Raw genomic sequence first — 21281 nt, 5'->3', positions numbered from 1 at the left:
CTATTAAAGGAGAACTCCACTCATGAAACAAATTGGCATATGAAATAGTTACACAATCTATTTTTTAATTTAAAGTGGAGTTCCACTCACCCTGAAAAAAAAATAAAAGTCAGCAGCTACAAAAACTGTAGCTGATGACTTTTAAAAAACAGCCACTTACCTGTCCCTCGGTCCCGCGTTGTGTCCCCCGCAGCCCATTTCACTGGCCATCCTGTATTCCAGGAGGCCAGCATCTTCATTGTGGGCACCCGGTTGTGACAGCTTGCAGCTTCACAACCGGATACCCACTGCGCATGCGCAAGTAGCGCTGCGCTTCATGAATGGTCCTATAGTCTTCTGGGATCTGTCACGTGTCCCAAAAGACTACAGGGAGGGAGGACACCTTCCATTTCTGATCACCTAGGCGATCGGACCGGAAGTGGGAGCGGGTACCTGTCAAATTCGAGTACCCGCTCCCTCCCCCTGCCCCCCAAAGGTGCCAATCCTTAATGGGGAGCGGGGGAGCAGTCCTTAAAACGGAACTTCCCCTTTTGGCTGGAGCTCCGCTTTAATGTTCTTAAAATTATCATGGTTGTTATTTTCTACATATTTCTGAAAATTCAATGCAATATCACAACCTGGAGGCATTCTGTTCCCCACAGGTGTATGGCAATCCCCCAGAAATGTAATTTCTTCCTTCTGTGATAGCCTCACTTATTTTCTCACTCATCAGTGCTAAGATGCAAGTAGGAATTTAAATTTTTGTAAGATACTGCCAAAAACTACATATACAGGGATACAGACAATGCAACTTTCCTCATTAAAATACTGAAAGTGCATGAGTTGGTTATAATGAACACAGACCCTCCCATTCAGCAATCAGCCTGGAAATGGAGAGAGTGAAGCTTTTTCACCAGAACAGAAAAAAATTACAAAGCTTGTTAAAAACCTTGCAATGTACATTGGACATCCATATGGGATTTTTTTTCTCAAGAAAAGTGGAGTTATTTTTATTCTTATAATGAAATTATATAGCACCAGCAGTTTGTACACTCTCCCTTTTTTTTTTTTTTTTTGTGACGGGGTGCACAGTTACAATCCAATCCAATACAATTCAAGAGGGTTAGGGACACTGCTTGTTTGAGCTTACAATCTAAAAATAAGAGGGGTGAGCTGAGTTAAGTGAAAGTTCAGTTTTTATGTAGAGGCAATATAGGCTTCCTGAGAAATTTTTTTAGGCATCCTCTAAAGACAGAGTAGGAGAAAGCTGGACATATTAGGGTAGGGCGTTCCAGAGGATGGGGGAGACTCTGGTGAAATCCCGGAGGTGAACATGGGAGAGGGTGATGAGGCAACAAGAGAGCAGGAGATCTTGGGAGGAGTGATGGTTTGAGTGATATTTTGAGATGAGTTTGGTGACGTAGATTACAGCGGAGTTCTGAGTGGCTTTGTATGCTGTTATTAGTATTTTAAGTTGAGTTACACATTATACAGCAGCACACCGCAACTAGCACAGGGAAATAATTTTTGCCAACAAAATTCACTTACTCATTAGTCAGTTGACAGCTGCATCCTTCATCTTCTGACATGGCGCATCCCTGAACTTCCAGGTATAGAAGCGCACCCTCAGAAGGCATTGCCAGTCACTGCTGGTGGCTACCGATCCCATTCTCTGCGCCAATGCACATGTGTATCCCTTTATTCATAAAATGTGCATAGTGGATTACACACAGAAGGCACTTTTCTGCTCCTCCTCCAAATTACTGTCAATCAAGTAATTTTCATGGGCAGGCATTTGCATGTAACCATTTTCATGGTTTGTAATTGCAAAAACTCTGAATGGCACTGAGCATGCTTACATGAGTGTTTAAAGCTCACACAGTAAATGCAAATCCTGACAAAAACGCGGTGCTCCCGTGGTCGGTGGTCAAAACGTTCCTATCCTGAACGCGATTCTTCTGCATTCAGGAAAGGGAGGTTTAACCTCACCTAAACACAGCAGCTCCTAAACTCTGTTTAAAAGCCTATGTGTACATGGACACACAGGCTTTTATGCAGTTGAGTTTAGGAGCTTTGGCAAAAAAATGCCAAAAGCTCCTAAACTTGAGTTTAGGAGCTGCTCGTGTACATGAAGCCTTATAGAGCTGTTATCTGAAATCAGTATTCTGTTGCTGCAGGGGGAGGCTGATCGCACCATTTCTATACATGCCTGCTTGAGCTCACAAAAAGTGGCCTTGTAGATTAGAAAGGATTGCAGCCCAGGAGTTGATTGCTTCAGCTACTGGTCTTAGTGCTGGGCTACAGCTCTCACTAACAGGCACAAGTTAAAGTAATACCCCTCATTGGGACCTGGTAGAGCCACTGAGACTAATTGCTGCTTATTGCAATCAGGATCTTTCTATTAGAAGACAACTATGCATTGTTACCTACATGAAAAGTGAATGAAATTGAACCTGACAAAGGTTTTAAACCTTGCCCTCTTTGTCCAGAACAAAAGAAAAAAAAATCTTTCGGTTGGAGCTTTCAAACCTATTTCTAATCCTACATTTAATAATTGTTTTGACAGCTTTCTGTAGTCACTAAATACTATACTATATACCGGATTGCTGGTTAGTGTTAAAGCAGAACGTAACTGTATTAAAGCATCAAAAACTGAAAATACTGTTTAATTCATTTTTAATTTTCAGAGCAAATTTACCCATCCATTCATGTTTCCAAACTTTATTTTCTTGAGAAATAATTTTGAAAAAAAAAACCCTAGCACTTCTAGTGGCAGCCATCTTGAGTAAGAGCAGATTTATGTAGCATTTACTTCCTGTAATCCATCTGTCCTTGACCCAGGCGTGCAGACAGGAGGGTGTACAGAGTTTAGAGCCCCTCTTCCCCTCCTTCAGAAGAAAATGCCCACGAAGACTCTGGGATGTATGAGATTGATTTGGCCTAGGCTGGAAACCAGGAGGCAACAGAAGAAATGTAAAATATACCTTTTTATCTGTATTTACCAATGCTAGCAGCCTAAGGATTAAAAATGGTTAATGTTGACTAAGAGTATAGTTTCTCCTAAATGTTGTAATTGATGCAATATGAAATAAGCAGGCCCATGTTTGCACAGGCACAGCAGCCCATTCAAATGAATTTGAATGGGCTGCTGTGCCCATGCTTCATGCAAGAAAAAGGTGCATGCACCTCGTCAAAAACGCATCCACCGGGAAACTGCTTGGTGTTTTTGACAGTGTGGTTTCCCTGTGTTCACACCCACGATCGCACTTCAAGCTGGGATGCGTGGGGGTGCCATTCAGAATGAATAGCAGCCCCACACCTCTCACAAGAACAGCGTGATATGGCTGAAAGTGGTTGCAGGTGCAAGAACAGATATGACGCAGTTTGCGGGCTAGTGTCAACCTAGCATAAAGGTAAGTAGGTATTTTTTAGGGTTAATGTAGCACATTTTTGGCTAAAATTTGCCACTTTTCTTCTCAGCCTGGCGGAATAGAAATGCAGCATGGGATATGTGTCATGAGACACATATGCTTGGTAATACCATGCTGCCAAATGCAGGGGATGGTGGAAGTTGACTTGTTTTGTTAAAGTGATGTTTTTAGGTCTAAGGCCTCATGTACACTGCTCTTAAACGTGCGTTCAGGAGCTTTAGGCATCTTTTTGCCAAAGCCCCTCAACTCAACTCAATAAAAGCCTATGTTTTGGTGTACATATAGGCTTTTACCAGAGTTTAGGGGCAGTTAAACGTTCCCGTTCTTAATGCAGAAGAATCACATTCAGGAGAGGAACATTTTGGCAAAAAAAATAAATGCTAAATGAGGCGTAAATACGTCTAACCGCTAGTTGCTTTTAGCGATTGGGCGTTTATTCGTGTCACTGGAAAATTCTCTGGCCAATCAAATGAATAAACATCCAAGTGCTAAATGCTGTACTGCACTTAAATGCGTTTTGCCACGTTTAGCTTTTTTCTGCTGCCAAGAGAGCTAAACGTCTAGGGGTGTTCTAATAGTGCTTAAATGTCTCTAGCTGTCCAAGTGGAAATCTTACTATCTAGAGGAATATGAAGCATAAATAGTCACCCATTAGTATTCAGCAACAGAAAGTTTTACAGCAGCTGTTTAATATTGTCAAGTTGTGTGAAATTCCTCCACGTTGAGGCTGCATAGACAGCCCCAGCCTGTCTGTCCTAAGCTATATGGCACCATCGAGTCTGAACAGCATGGCCCCTTTCATTCCAGGTATGTGTTTCCTTCTAGAGAACTTTAGCTCTCCATTTATCATATGGAATGGGACCCTGTGCTTTCAGCTGCCCATCCCTAATTAACCCAGTACTTCTTAGACTCATAAGTTACATATTGTATGTGTTTTTAATTAGAGACATATTTGGGCTACTGATAGAATGATGAAAGGCAATATACTGGATCCATTTATTTCACCATTAGTCTTTAAAGAATTCTGATTGTATTTGCAGATCATATAACACTAATCCATAAATAAAATGGGACTGTAATCATACGTTTACATTTTAGTTTAAAATTATTACTTGCCCAATATTAGTTACATTTGGAAACATTGTGTAAGAAATATCACACACACACACACACACGTGCCCAGGCAACATAGAGAGTCAGTACACTGGTGCTCCTGCAAGAACGATCTTCCTGGTTTCCCTGTACAGGATTTTCTCAATGTTATCATATATGGGCTGGTGTTGGGGGAAGAAAGAATGGGTGATCAGATAAAATTTTAAATAAATATGTAGCTGACACTCCCATTACATAGTTGTTGGTACATTTTGCTGTTCATTGAGACCTTTGTCAGCATTCAGTTGGAGGATAGTGTATGCGGTAACCAGAATTTGGTAAAATGCCATCTTTATTGTCCACTGCAAGGAGCGAGAATAATAAAGCTTCTGGCAAAGGCTCAAAGCTATTCTAAAGGTTATATATATTTTTTTTGTGAAAATAACAAATAAATCTATACTTACCTACTGTGTGCAGTGGTTTTACACAGAGCAGCCTGGATCTTCCTTTTCTCAGGTCCCCCGCAGGCTCTCCCCTCCCTCCTGTTGGGTGCCCCCACAGCAAGCAGCTTGCTGTGGGGGCACCCGTTGCTCTGTGTGTCCATTCACACACACACGGAGTGGCTTGGCCTCGCCCCCTCTCCTCATTGGCTGACTGGCTGATTTGACAGCAGTGGGATCCAATGGCTCCCATTTGCTCTCTCAGCCAATGAGGAGGCAGAGACCCGGGACAGCCAAGGCTGTTCATATCGCTGGATTTCGATGAGGCTCAGGTAGGTATTGAGGGGGCTGGGGGCACTGCTGCACACAGGTTTGTTACCTTCATGCGTAGAATGCATGAAGGTAAAAAACCTTGAGTCTTCACAACCACTTTAAGCCTAGTACACACAATCAGAAGATCGTACAAAAAATACCGCTTTCCAAGCGATCGCGTGCAAATCTGATAAGGGGACAAGTACACATACATTACATTACATTACTTCCAAATTTTCTTTCTGTTGTACAAGAATTTTCATAACTGTAGTAACCTCTTCACTTTCAAGACTAGCATCATCCATCCATTCATGTCTCCAGGTTATATTTTGCTGAAAAATCACTTTGAAAAACACCCCCTAGCATTTCAATGGGCAGCACAGTGGCTAAATCGTTAGCACTTCCTCCTGGCAGTACTAGGGTCGTTGGTTCGAATCCCAACCACGGCACCACCTGCCTGCAGTTTGCATTTTCTCCCTGTGCCTGCATGGGTTTCCTCCAGGTACTCCGGTTTCCTGCCACCCTCCAAAGACATGCTGGTAGGTAATTGGCTCCTGTCTAAATTCACCCTAGTATATGTATGTATGAATGTGAGTTAGGGACTTTAGATTGTACGCCCCTTGAGGGTTAGGGACTGATGTGATTGTACAATATATATATGTAAAGCGCTGCGTAAAATTGACAGCGCTATATAAGTACCTGAATAAATAAAATAAAATACATAGCATGCAAAAGAAAATAAAAAATTGGACGATCATTCGTCAAACATCAGACAACAGATCTGTAATGTCAGTGTGTCTCCTTAAAGAGATACTAACCAAAACATGTAAACACACACTAGGAAAAAAAATAATAATTTACCATAAAAGCTTACTAGTAGCCATAGTGCTTGGGTATTAGTCTTTTTTCAATAAGGAGCAGGGCCCTCCTAACCCTCTTGTATTGAACTGTATGGTTGTTGTATTGTCTCCCGTTATATTGTAAAGTGCTGAGCAAACTGTTGGCGCTATATAAATCCTGTATAATAATAATAATATAATAATAAGTATCCTTTTTACAGTGTTCAGTAGTTGTGAGGTCTGAAGAATGTTTGTTTGATTCCTGGTGTTACTTAACTTTCTCACGGCTGCTTATTCTAGAGCTGCCATATACATACCCTTCAGGATTGTGCAAAAACCTTTGTAACTAAAAAAATTAATCGGTGTCTTACCTGTCTTACATATGTTCTTTCTTAGTAACACATTCCTTATTCCTCATGCACTCTGCACGTTTTTACAGCTGCGGTTTTTGGTTTTCTTCTACAGCCAGTAAACCCCCCAGCATGTTATCCTATGTGTCCATGCACACATAGACTGTAAGCAACGTTTTTTGGCAGGGACGTTTTTAGCTGGAAAAAACCCCCAGAACTAGTGGGTTTCTAGAGGAGCTTTTTAGCTGGAAAAACACTCTAATGCTGAAAAACGTAGTAAAACACTGTAAATCGTGGCAAACCAGCATTTTTGGACTTTTTTGACTAAAAAAAAAATGGGGATTTTTTTTGGTCAAAAAAAGTGAAACGATGCAAACGCGAAAAAAAAGGTTAAAAACCTCATGTTTTTAACGTGACTTTAGACAGCTAACGTTACCAGCATTTTTAAAACACCCAGTTTGCATGGAGCCTAAAGTATTTATCTGGGCAAGACGTTTAGTTCATCTTTACAATACGTGTTTTGCCTTGCTAAAAAAAAAGGCTGCAAGCACAGAAAACTGTCTGTTGATCTATCAGAAAATCAGTGTTCTCCTAACTTCCTGTTTGAGCTGACAACATAATGCCTCTGCTGAACTGAACTGATGATGTCAGCCATGACTAAGTACATTCTGGTCTATAGAACAACTCGTACTTGGTGAGATGAGGAGAGCCTCAAAGAAACTTTTTTTTTTTTTTTTTTTTTTTTTTTATTAGCTTAAATAGGAATTTAGGAGCACGTGGATTTCTGGCAGATCAGCAGGCATTTTTCTATACTTCCTGCTTTTCTACATATGTACATTTTTATTTTGTCCATATATACACTTTAACCATTAAATTATAGGTTCGATTTTAGAGCAACCAATCAGTGTCTGCTACCCCTCTCTGCAAATCCCTCCACTGGCTTCCAATCAGGCAACAAATTAAATTAAAAATACTAACAACTTACAACTGCCAACACGCTACACATATCAATTTACAAACTATCCACAATTCTGCCCCCAGCTACATTACTAGCCTAGTTTAAAAATACCAACCAAATGTTCTCTTCATTCCTCCTAAGACCTCCTGCTCTCTAGCTCACTTGTCACCTCCTCCCATGCTTGCCTCTAGGACTTCTCCCGAGCCTCTCCTCTCCTCTGGAACAACCTACCTCGATCAGTCCCACAATTGCTGAAAACCCTTCTTTCCAAAGAAGCCTATCCCGCCTCCACCTAACAATTGTATTTCCTTTTTCTCCACCAGCTCAACCCCCACTGTTATTACCTTTTGTATCACTTGACCCTTCCTTTTATATTGTAAGAACTAGCGAGCAGGCCTCTCTGATTTCTCCTGTATTGAATTGTATTGTAACTGTTCTGTCTGCCCTCCTGTTGTAAAACGCTGTTCAAGCTGTTGGCACTATATAATCATAATAATAGAGCACTATAAATGGAGACTGTTAGATGGTCGCATGTGATTTTGCACTACAAAATACAAAAAGGCATGTTTTACATTTCTCATGTATTATCACAGGTCTTAAAGGAGCATTAAAGCTGATATCCAGGTTTCCTTTCACTTTAGTTTGTTTGGACCAAGCTGTTCCTAACAAACTACAGGTATTTCCTTCACTAAGTGTTGCAATGTCTGTAAGCGCTGTATAAAATTCATATAGCTTCAGCTCCATACAGTACACAGTGCTGGGTTCCGGCTGTGAGACAGAGACTTCTTGTCTTACATCCAGAACATTGCAGAGTCGATCTGAGTGGCATTCAGCCATTCATAGGATGCTTTGTATTCTGTGAATAAATACAAAGCTTCCTCTGATTGGCTGAGACGGAGGAGTAGGTTGATGACAACACGATTTCTAACTCAGCTGATCAGAGGAAGCTTATTTGAACCTTCTAACTGCCAATTTTGCTTGACAGCTTGGTCTGTTAAAGGGTTAGTTCACCCAGCTTTACAAAAAAACTGCCTACGCAGGTAAGGGGGTGTTTGGAGATAAAGAAAAACTGTGCAGCTTTGACTAAAGTTGAGTTAAAGCTCTTGCTATAGGTGTAGGCATCACAAGGTATGTAAAAGGCCTACACCTATTGCAAGCACATTATTCAGCTTTAGTCATGGCTGCAAAGTTTGTTTTCATCTACAGATGTCCCTTATCTGCATAGAGGTTTTTGGTAAAGGTGAACTAACCATTTAAAGGATGCTGAAAAATGAAAGACTTACTGGCCTGATTACCAGGTCAAAGTAAAGGGGGGGAAAAAGCATTTAAAAAAAAGAAAACCAATGCAGCCACCACATCTAAGTATTGGTGAGCTGCAATAAAATGATTTTTTGTTACTAATGCTTTAAGATATACTATTTATTTCTGATATCATTGTTTATATATTCAGAATTCTAGAAAGGAATGCTCATACAGTCACTAATTTTTTTATGTAAAAACCTTTGGTGTCAAGGTAAACCTCTTTTAAAGTTAACATAAGAAATTTGCGTTTACAGTATGTAGAGGGATATTACATGTATGTTTTTTCCTGGTACTTCATATGATCACAGGTGCATCCACAACATGTACATAGTTTGTAAGGTTGAATAAAGGCACTGCTCTGTCTAGTACAACCTGTGCATGTGTCTATTTTTGTACAATACATGTAAAGCAATGTCATTTCAACGTGATGCAACTGGCACAGAGATTTAAGGAGTTTATTGTATAAAACTGCATAGAAGAGCATAATATCCATAGGATTCAATCAGCAGTGCAGCAATGTCCCTGAGTTAATCAGTCATTTGTCCACTTATGCATACTGAAGCCTGTTTTTTTGTTTTTTGTTTTTTTTTGTGAATAGCACCTCCTTTTCTTATTCCCCCCCCCCCCCAAAGGTCCATTGACTTTGTATTTGGCTGGGTGGTGGTAACAACTAAACTTGATAAATTAGTATGAGAGGTGTTGACACGTTGTCTTCCACTAAGAGCCAGACTATCTAATCTCAGGCATGTCTGAAAGACGACTTTGACTTAGAACCATACATTTACTCCAGCCCTTCCTGCTCTGTATCAGATATGTGAATGTGATCTGTCTGAGCCCAGTTACTATACATATGCATCACATAATGGAATGATAAGCTGAATAGGGCTTTAGCCAGCAAATTTCATGGACAAACCCTGTAACAGAACATTTTATGTTTTATTGCTGGCAAAATGTCATTGCTCTGGATGCGTTTCAAAATACCAAACAATAGTGTGAAACTTTATTACAGTTTTTCCTCTCTGCCAGTTTCTGGTGTTCTCCAGTTCACATGGCTCCAAAATCTTCCTGTGATCCAGCTTTCTATTTGCACTGAAATACTATTTATTGTTGCAGGTACTCGTCACTGTCTATTGGCTAGGAAAAGCGGCAAACAGCTGTGCATCATACAGTGGAAATCACCTGGACCTGAAAGAATTTGAAGGCTTATTGGCACAAATGAGGAAGGTATGGTTTTTATATATTTTATGACATAACTCAAGAAGCCAAAAGAAAATATTTGGCAAACTGAGAATTTTGAATTACTGATAAAACACAAGGTCAGTGTTGTGTCAGACTAGAAAATAAAATATAGCACAGTTGTCAGCAGAAGGTTGACTTTTTTTTTTTGTAAGATTGCTGACATGTTATTTCATAAGAGGAAATTAATTTTCTGCATGAGCTGCAGATTCCAAAGCAACAGGCTCACCCATTGGCCATGATAGCATGAACCCCACCATGATAAATATATTGTTTTGTTGAGTATCTGGGACACAATACGGAAAGGAGACCATTGGGAAAGGGTGGTATGGTCTATATCAGACATGTCAAACTCTGATAAAATGGTGGTCCAAACTGAGAAGACTAAATCTTCAAGGGAGCCACATTTTGTCCTTTGCGTGCCATGTTGGGTTTAATGTGGGCCACACCTACTTAATTCTAGAAATAGGTCATGGAACATTGGGGCTTAACAATATAATGCAAATTGCAATTTACACTATTTAATCCCGAAGAAAGAAAATTTTTCTATGTGCCGCATCCCAAAATTATATAGGAAAACACAGGTAGAAGCTGGAGAACAATAACCAGCCTACCTCATACATATGACTATATAAGCACAGCATACAATACTATATAGAAATTATTAACAAACAGCATATAGCACACCATACAGTGGGGGCGGATGCCCTCCTAATGAAACTGAATAGCTCTGAAAGCTGGCTCAACCATATGTAAAGAATAGAATGGTGAGAGTCCAATACATTGTTTTCTTCCAGTGCACGATGCTCAAAGCATTTTGCCAATGTCCCAAATCTGAGGATTCCCCTGGATTCCTGTGCACCACTATCCCATCACCTTCCATACCTGTAGGTATCATTCCAAGGTGTTTCAAGGCCTAGAAGTACACAGTAAAAAAAAGTTGGTAAAGGGAGCCTAGTGACTTTGCCATAAACAATTAATTTTAATTAATGTCTGAAATGCTACACTCAAGCCAGATGTGACAGGGATGGGACAAGGGACAAGGGATAGCAACAGACATTTGGTAGGAGGCAGAAGCCCTGCCAAGCTCCATCTAAGAACTGGGGCATCTGTTTTGAAGGATTTGCTTTTTAAACCAAACCTACAATCAAAAAAGACCTGGTTTTCAACAGGGTTGTTTCTGTGAATCTATGGTTTTTTATTGTTTATAAAAACAGTGTTCAGGCAAATGTTATTTGCCTGAACACTATTTCTGCTTCCATTCCTTGAAGTAAAAATCTAGGCTTTGTCTATGAATTTTTCTTAATCCAAACAAGAGATGGAGCAAATGGAGGGAGTTATTTCCTTAAGCTCATGCCTTTCATATTTTGAGCAACCATTGCTTGCCTGTAAATCTGACCTGAAATTTCATAAGTGGAAATGTCATTTAAGTATACTTTATTTTCTTTATTATTCTTTATTTACTTTAAACTCTTTATGGAATTTCTAGTAATAGTCATTATATTATAGCAGTGGGTATTTACATTTCCTACTATATCTCAATCAAATAATCGGCTATTTCTCCTATTGATAGGCTGTTCAAGATGCATCATACACAATAATTTTTATGCCATAGTTTAATATATTATTTAAGATATGCTTGCTAAGAAAACATTTATATGTTTGACTTAACAATTGGAACAGATCTAAAAAGATCTATGAAAAGCTGTTGATAGGCCTCTTCTCAGTGGAATGTACTCAAATCCCAGTACTGTTCTAAAGTAAATAAGCATGTGAAGGGATGAGAGCTCTGTAAACTCAAAAAACTCCTCCGAAGAAAGAAAAAAAAAAAAAAAATCTTACTCTGTGAAGGGTTGGATAGTTTTCTGACACATGTCACCTCAACACTGTTTTTTACTTGCTTTATATTTTTAAATTAACATATGCTTCCTAAGGTTGAGGTGGACCTGAAGGAAAGATTTTCTGTCTTATTGGTAACATTTAGAAATGCGAATAAGGTCTAAGCACTACCCTACAAGATTTAACTTTTGTCTTGAATCCGCATCCCCCGCCACTGCCCCACCACACTCCAAAATACAAAATACAGCAGTTGGCTTTCTGTGCCTAGGCACCCCTATGCCTTAAGCCCCAGAACCCTGTACCTGCACTGTGAGATCATCTAAGGCATGTCTGCCTTTGACTATTATCTAATGAAATTTGAAATGAGACTTTGTGATGTTACCACTGTCCTGCTCACTCTTTTAATTGCTGGAGAGTAAGCTGTACTTGAGGACCTAGAATGCAAAGTGCTTCCTGCTTCTTATCTCATCTACTCTGGATTTGTGCTTTTTGCACCCCTCCTGGTGTTTCTTGAATATCCCCCCTATCTCCACCAGCCATCAGAGCATCTATCACAGGGCTTGAAAAATGTATTTGAGTCTAGGAGCCAGCTAACAAAGTTAGGAGCCACTTCAGTACCCTATACATTCTATAGGCAACGCTTCAAACGGTTTCATGCGTAGGCACCCCAACACGTGCATTTACGTCTGCATGTGCGTATATATGGGGGGGCCTCAAAGCATCTTTTTTTTTGGGGGGGGGGGATTTATGTGCTTGGGTGTAACTTTAATTTTTATACAATTAAAAGAAAAACAATTTCATCACATAGTGGACAAAAAGTCCCCTATGTGATGATTTTTTTTGTGATAGGTTCTCTAAGAGTCCTTGCATGACTCCCCCCTACTCCACTGCATTATGTTCTTTTCTGGGGAAACTGTCAATGGGGACCTGGAAGTGACCTCATACATGTCAGTTCCGGGTCAGAAGCAAGATGGGGAGGAGAGCATGTGTCCGCTTTAGTCCCTCCCCTCTACTTAGCAGCACTCACTATGCTGGCCCGCAGATGGGCAAGCGGAACCAAGATATGCTTGTACCAAGATGACCACTTAACATAGAGAAACAGTGGAGAACAAAGCATGTTACATCCGAAACAGGAAAAAGACCAGATGCAGGGGTGCAACAGGATGTTCTGATGATTAGTGATCTGCCTTCTATTTGTCTTTTTTTGGGCACCGCTTCAACAGTCTAATTCATTTATGTCTATTGCAATGAGTGTTTCCTATTTAATAGCTACAACTCAGATATAATTAGTTATGTGTAATAAGGACACTAATGCTGCCAGATTTCATAACGTTCATGTTCTTCTTCTGTTTTTTTGCTTTGCTTTGTTTTATGCTATACTGTTGTTAGTCATCAGTGGGGCAAAAGATGTCGTCTGTCTACGTGAGGATTATGAGGGCAGCCTGTTTGCATGTTATAAGTAACCCAAAACAGAATTTATACAGAATATTTCGAATTTTAACCGTTCCTTCACCACAGTCCAAGTACAGGTTATTGTTTAGACAGGAGTTCTTTGCTATGTTTCTTGCATCTATCTTGCCTTGAATCATTCTCTTTGCAGTGGTGGCATTACATAATGCTGTTTTCACTATTTTAGGTCACTATATGTGTCCTTATTGTGTTTTCTTGTCTGTGTTATTGTCTAAGTGATGCTGTAGTCGACAAGGGTTTTATTCTATAAGAATGTGGATGTCTTTCACTGACCTTTCCTTCTCTGGATTTCACCACTTGGCTGAGTACTGGCTGCCCTGGGAAAAATGTAGAAGTGCTGGGCAGTCAAAGGCAACCATTGTTCTTGTTTTCAATATGTGTGGGTCAGCGAAGAGCGCCTTCGATCCCCTGCAGTCAGAACTTGGCAGAGAGTTGATGCATATTATTTTATGCAGGCATCTATCCCATCCTAATTCCTTATTGCTTTATTTACCAATATATTTTTTGGCAATTGTTCCAAAGTGCAACTGTAACAAAAACCTTATGAAGTAAAATGAAAGTCCCTTTGTAAATATTGGGAAATGTCCCTGAAGCCCACTGTCTTCTTTCTGCACCTATTCTTATAAGGCCATTCTGTGGGTGTGGAAGATCCTGTGGCTGTATAACAGCATAGCTCTAGGTGTCCATTCTTCAGCATTTGACAAAAGCTTGGAGTTTGTGCTGCTGTGCACATGTGTGGAAGGCAGCAGGTTAGAAGGTATACCCTAGAAACAAAACATGAGGGTTTGGTTTTTTTGGTTTTGTTTTTTTTCTGAAGAGGCATACGATATGTAGAAGGTATTTTTCTGTTTGAGCATGCTAGCAAAGATGTATTTTCAAGTCAAGTTCAATTTAAAGTACATCTAAAGCCAAAACCTTCTTTCATTTTTGATTTAGTAGGTAATGGTTAAAATTGAAAAAATGCAACAGCTGTAAAGAACAGACTGATAAAATCAGATACTTAATCACCCATGCAGAGTAGCTAATTGAAAAAGAATACAAAAACCTTTATTGAAAATTGATCAGTAATGAGTACAAAACTATAGCAAAGAAAATTTGTGATACCTTCCAATCGTGGGCTCACATAAATGTCAGCCAAAAAACAATTAAAAAATTAAATTAAAAATGCAATCCGGATTGCAATGTCTGGTAAATGTCATTACTATGTAATAATGCGGCACTTGTGATCGTGAGCTCTAAATAACTCTGATAGTGAAAATGTGAATTGGAAAAAATTCCACCAATTCCTATAGATGTGGACTATATTTGACATACTACTGTATAAATCATTCCTCAATTTATGGATCGAAATCTTAACGATTGTTCCACAGCATATGTAAGTTAGCTTTAGAAAGCTATTGTTGTAAGTCAAGAGCAGTTAGGCAGAGATCTGCTAAGTATGCATGTGGAAAATCAAGTAGATGCATATGTGTAGATACCACAGTAGAGTCACTACATAAATAGCTTTGACAGTAGGCAAGCATACAGTTCCTCAAGGAAAGGAAAGTCTTTGTTAGTATGCAAGATTGTCGGCCAGCATGAGCAGCAGTAATGTCTATCAGGGGTTAATTGTTTACATGCATAACTCTACACAGAGTTCACTATATGAACCACTGATGTATTTATACATGTTGATCTTATCCCCCTTAATCTCCTCTTCTCGAGAGAATAAATTCAGTTCCTCTAATCATTCCTCATAGCTGAGCTCTTCCATACCTCTTTTTAGTTTGGTTGCGCTTCTCTGTACTTTCTACAGTTCCCCAGTGTTCTTTTTGTGAATTGGTGCCCAAAAAAGATTTCTCCCTCTTTAATTGTCTATTAGCTCCACGTGAGTACTTGATGTAATTGAACCTAATTCCAAGTCACAGCTCTTTAAAATTAAACTGTCTATACTGGTATCTGTAATTTCTGTAGAGGTCCAGATGACCAACAGTGGTAAGGTAGGCTTGGTTGCTTATTGATAAAGAATTTGACTTTTACGGTACCCACTGGGGTCTCCCTCCAGCTCTTTTCAGGCCCCTTTACAGTCCAACAGTTACTATGTTTGTAGCTGTTAATATGGTGGCATTGTGAGGAATCTGCACTTCAGTCTTCACATGTTCTCTTTTTCAGAACTGGGCTTCGCTAAGGCCTGTAGGCACACACATTTCAGCTCCATAAGTAACATTCCTGTGGTGGGATCATCTTTGTTAATACAGAGTATCTCCTTGCTGTCGGGGTTATAATCAGATTTAGATTACTTTGATAATGGCCAAATAACTTCATGTTCTGACTCAACTATGAGATACTAAACTTTGTTTCCAGCTATGTATACAGCTATACTACGTGTGTTGAATTTATCTCTTGGATCGGGTCAGACAGTTTAACTCAATGAGTAAACTCACATGTTGAGGAAGTCAGATGAGGAAACCCATACGAATGTTCCGTTTAATGGAGAATAATCATAGGTTGAAAAACAATGTTGTAAGCTTCATGGAAAGATGCATTCAGGAAGACAGGATTCAGTGGAATGAATAAAGCGAGAGGCAGGGGGGAGGAGTATACACAAGTTTGGTGAGAGAAAGAGCTCAGCTTAGACAGGAGGAGGCAGCTTAAAGACACAGAGCAATAATAAACAAGTAATGGTCACAGAGAAATAATAATAAATCAAATAGTGTAACACAACACTTCATATGAGAAGATTTTTGCTGCTGATCATAACATATGTGTTTCTAATAAATGTACAGGCAAAAGACACTTTGTCTGTTACCTATAGGCACATGCCTACTGTAATAAATGGTTTATGCAAACCTGATAAAACATTTAGGAAAATTAATAAAATGAAGATATGAAGTGTAAATTGTCTGTTTCAGTGCCATAGAAATTTGATAAAATTGGATCTTGAATGAAGCTTTTCATGGTTATGCCTTTTTTATTTTAGGAAAACGAAGAGATGGAAAGCCCTAAAAGAAGCATCCGTGACAGTGGATACATTGACTGCTGGGACTCTGAGAGAAGCGATTCTCTGTCCCCACCGAGACATGGCAGAGACGACTCCTTTGACAGTCTGGATTCATTTGGTTCACGCTCACAACAGACGCCATCTCCAGATGTGGTGCTGAGAGGGAGCAGCGATGGTAAGTAAGATCTACACCTCTTCCAGAGTATCTGTACAATATGCAGTATCTGGCCTTTATCCCAGTGATGGGCATATGCAAGAGTTAAAATGTCAACATAATAATTTGAACTAATATAAAAGACTACACCTTACATTTCTTTGGTAGAACTATTTAACAAGCCTCTTTCTGAAGGATTCTTCATGCTGTGCAACTTTGTATGGCAGGAATCCCAAACACAATCTGTTTTTTGCTATCAAGGGTAGTTGACGTAATGAAGTCCTACTGTGTTCTGTTCTAAGGAACACATGTAATTCAAAGTTTGTGGTTTGCTAGCCTGTAACATTGCATGAAGTTTTTTCATCTACTTTACATGATGATCGGGTCACTTGAAGCTGAACTGTGGGCAGATATAAAATATGCAGCAGCTCTGTAATCATTAATATATTAATAAATATATTTATTAAATGAATCAGTGCAATTTTCGGTATTTGATTTCGTATCAGCCTTTTGCAGTCCACTATATAATCTGAAAGGGAGAGTGAGAAGCAGCACAAGGAAGCCAGTCAGGTGTGTTGCAGTGCAAAGAGTCATGGTGATAGCAGGAGAGAGAGGAGAGTAACTGAGAGATGAGTTAATCAGTCTACTGCTTCTCCTTTTCACTGTACAGTCACAGGGTAGGGATAAGGAAGGTCTGTAAGTGAAAGTGAAACTGCAGCAGAAAAAGATCAGGCCTCATTCCCTGCTAGACAGTGCTCTGCTGTGTGGCAAAGATTTGTAGGTCTTGAAACTGTATGGACTGTCAAATAGAAATCATTAAGCAGCTAAAACATCTCTCATGGATATCTAACTTGTGTATTTAGCAGTTTTCCCAGATTTCAGCTATATTTAATCCTTTCGCTGCTACAGCCTTTTTTGAAATTTATTGCACACGTTACATTACACATATTAGGCCTGAAGATCAGTTAAAATCTGCAAACATATATTTTCTGAAAGCAGAGAGCCTGAAGAATAACATAGTGATAGTATTCACCATTGATTTTTAATTTTTCTCGTACTATTAGGACAACAGTTTATCAAAATTTATTTTCAGTAAGAAATACACTAAAGTGAATTTTAATGCGCACAAATGCAATATATTACCGCAATTTTTTGGTACATAATAAAATATGGGGTTGCACTGGGTAAAGAGGCCAGTATGTCAAGGCTTAAGCTTGTCTACGAAAACTTTCGGTACTCAAGACTGTCCATAGGCAATGCTTTAAAAGCCTGTACATCATCAGTTTGGAGTTAACAATAAACTGTGGCTCTAGAAATATTGCTCTCACTCTAGTGTGCATGGTGAAATGGAACTTGTGTAAAACAATCAACACTTTCTTATGGGGGGGGGGTGTTTAAGTGCTGGGGTGTAAAGGTGTAACTCTAATTTTTCCATTTTTTTCCAATTACCTTTGTAGAGATTTAGTACAGATATTTTTTTTAAAACACATTGTATTTGTATGCTTACTGCTCTTCTAATAATTAACTTTAAAGCAAAACTTTTTTTTTGTAAGTTTTGCATATAGTACGGCGAGGTTAGTACATCTGTCCATATTTTATGTCTGTGTCCCAGCTCAGCTGGAACTTGCTCCAGGACAGCAGGTGCTACCTTATATGGCTTGTGTGAGAATTTTCTACATGTATTAACATTGTTCTGTGGGGTTGATTTATTGAAGACAACTAGACTGTGCACTTTGCAAGTACATTTGCCCTCATTTTCATTAGAACTTGGTGAATGTGGTGAAGCTCTGCTGATTTCCATCATCCAATCATGTGCAAGCAGAAATGCTGTTTTTTTTTTAATTATGATTTTTCTTGAACCTGATTGGGTATTGTTTAAGAAGTGTAGCTTCACCACATTCGGTAAGCTCTGAAGAAAACGAGAGCAACAGCAGTCGCAAAGTACAGTCTATATCCCTTTAGTAAGTCGGCCCCTGTGGCTTAGTGGGATGGGGTTCTTCCTATATACAGTCGCTAACCTGCAACAAGGAGTTCAGTTATACTCAGTGGCTTCCATTGCACATCGCTACATAACTCTGCTTGTTATCCCAAGCTTCCAGAAAATTCTGACTGAATTCTGAGGTCCTCAATTGTCTCTCAAAGGCATGAATAATACATAGAGGCACCCGGTGTACCTAGGCAGTAATGTTATAGCAGACATCACAAGATGATATACTGGCCTATAAACATGATGCCATTTCAATAATGGATCTCGGTGTAGTAACAAGTATGTTCCTGAAAAGAGAAACTGTTTAGGGATTAAACTTCAGAAGTATGAGGCTTCTCTATGGATCAATATATTTAAAGTGGTTGTAACCCTCAAACATGAAACATGAATAAAGCATATCCCACTGTAGTGTGTACTTGTCTCAATCCAGAGCATTAAGTATCATTTCCTACTGCTTCTTCCTTCCACTGCTGTCTGCGTGGGTCTCTTTTGACAAGTTTTCCTGACACCAAGAGAAAAAAGGTGACAGGGAGGGAACTCCCGCAAACAGCCTGTGATTGACAGCATCAGCTCTGATGTGTGCTGTGTGAGGAGGAGGGATTCCTTTAGCTCTAATCAGCTCTCAGCTTTTCTCACTGAGTGTAACTTCAGCCCCCCCCCCCCTTCTAAAAGCTTAGACAAACTGTGTAAATTATGGGCTTTAAACGGTTGTAGAGAAGAGAGGGCTGCAGGTAAACCGGTACAAATTATGTAGGAGGATTTGTTTCAACTCTGTATCACCTGAGATCAGTCACCTCACTGGGTATACTGTATGTATATGTAAGAGTATGTATGTATGTAGGAGTTTATAGACACTTATAAGCAAGCTAATAGCGAACACTACAATATTTACATGATATTTGTTTTAGTGTAGTTGCTTATTAAAGTTTAAATGGAAGTAAAATTCCTTTTTTAGTGTAGTATTTGAGGTTGCTAACACAGCTATCAAGGTTTCCTTTGATCCAGTAATGTGTTTGAAGATTGCTTCCAGGACCTATTCAGTTTATGTCTAAGGTACTTGAGACTGAATAAATATATCATGGGCACCTCTGTCTACTATGAACTATTCTATATACAGTATTCAGTTTGTGCTTCATATGTGTTGAGTATTATGTGTCAGTTCTGCAACTGTACTTGTTACAGACATAGCTACAAAGTGTTTTATGTAGGTCCTGATAGAGTATCCAAACTGTAATCCATCCTCCAATTGCAAATTGGTCAGCATATAATTGGTGTTATAGAAATAACTGGCTACACACCTAACTGTAAAAGCAGTCTGTATCTGCAGTAAAGCATGCTTGTTATACTCACTGTAGAACCTAAGGGGTTAATCCTCTGCATTGTGTAAAAAGGCTGTTTGATCCTGACTCCTCTGCCCCTCCTCTTGTTCAGATGTCCAGCCGATAAGACAGACTGAACCCATAGCCACAAGCACATTCTCAGGTTAGTGTGTATTGCTAGAGCATTTTTTTTTTGCTTGGAAGAGTGCATGTGATCAGCACAGGGCCAATCAGCACTGTCCAAACAGAGGGTTTGCATCCTCCTATAGCAGAAAACTCCTCCTACAAGTTTTAACCAGTGCTCTTCTGAACACTGATAGAAGTTACAAGACTGCTCTAACTGCTGAAACGGTATTTAGCAGTTTATATTTACCAATATAATTGCATTTCCATGTTCTGTGTACTGTGGGGGACCAGATATAGTGAATGCAGGGTCCTGGGTTTAGTAACACTTTAAATAATGTGTGTTGTACACATGAGCACCAGCTGTGCATTGTTAAAATAAAATACAGACAATTAAATCATGCTGAATGGCTCTGCTGGGGAACTCATGACAAGAATGAGACCCGCAACTTTTACAGAGACTGACTTTGCTGTCTAAACTTACTTTGGCAACATTTGAAGAGGAACGCCTGCATTCAACCATTGTTGTTGTTATACAGTATTTGTATAGTTATATTTGTTATTTGTATAATAATTTGTACAGCGCCGTACAAAATTATTGGAGTCATTACAGTTACAATACATACAAGGAGGGGGACAACCAGTACCACATCTGTAACTGTCAATTAAATTTAAAAAAAGAACAAAAATTCAGACTTTGAAGGTACCATACAAGACAAGAAAATCCGAACTTAAAATCCTCATGTTTAACAGGGCTAAAAGTGCATGGATCCTAAAATGATCCTAAGGATCTTAATACTGTTAACCTTGTTACTAATATTATATATTTTAAGATTTTCTTGTCTTGTGTGGTACCTTTAACCATCTCCATACTGATCACTTTTACCCCCTGCCAATTTTCAGCTTTCAGTGCTGTCACATTTTGACAATTACTCAGTCATGCAACACTGTACCCATATGACATTTTTATAATTTTTTGTTGGTATTTAACCAGTTGCCGCTCGGCCTATAGCCAAATGGCGGCCGGGCGAGCAGCTCATCCCTCCGGGTGGACGCTATATGGCATCCTTTCAGTCGTGCGCAATGCACCTGCCCGCAGGGCCGCTCTGCAACGCGATCTGTCACTGGCCGTGTACCTTGGACACAGCTGATGACAGATCTGTGTACAGCCCCGTTTCCAGTACCATGTGACCTGCTGTAACCAATCACAACAGGTCACATGACCGTTGTATACAATGGATGGCTTCCTTTCATGCCATCCATTGTATACTAGCGTGTCTAGCTGTGAATGGTCACAGCAATCACATGCATAAGCTGGGCCAATCACAGCCCAGCTGTGTCATGTGATTAGCCGTGGCCAAATCACAGCTAAGCACAAATAAAAATAACCCTGAATGAATCGATAACATTCAGGTAAATGTTTGCTTATAGCAAAGTAATTCTTTGCTATAAGCAAATTGTGTTAAAAAA

The 21281-nt window shown here is 39.5% G+C and overlaps 1 protein-coding gene across 7 annotated transcripts in view; it reads left to right on the top strand.

Moving 5' to 3' along the window:
- The window catches only part of LIMCH1 (LIM and calponin homology domains 1), a 370228-nt gene that overhangs the window by 251202 nt on the left and 97745 nt on the right, over positions 1–21281 (top strand). For all 7 annotated transcript variants that reach the window (XM_089654009.1, XM_089654005.1, XM_089654006.1 and 4 more), the window contains 2 exons: positions 9817–9927; positions 16208–16403. In XM_089654009.1, the coding sequence (XP_089510135.1) occupies positions 9817–9927; positions 16208–16403 (307 nt within the window). The remainder of the gene's footprint in view (positions 1–9816; positions 9928–16207; positions 16404–21281) is intronic.

This window comes from Staurois parvus, unplaced genomic scaffold (genome assembly GCF_062004578.1).
Source record: "Staurois parvus isolate SC_StPar_1 unplaced genomic scaffold, SC_StPar_1.0 ptg000734l, whole genome shotgun sequence".
In the NCBI taxonomy this organism is placed as follows: Eukaryota; Metazoa; Chordata; class Amphibia; order Anura; family Ranidae; genus Staurois; species Staurois parvus.
This window is presented reverse-complemented; position numbering and strand designations above follow the sequence as displayed.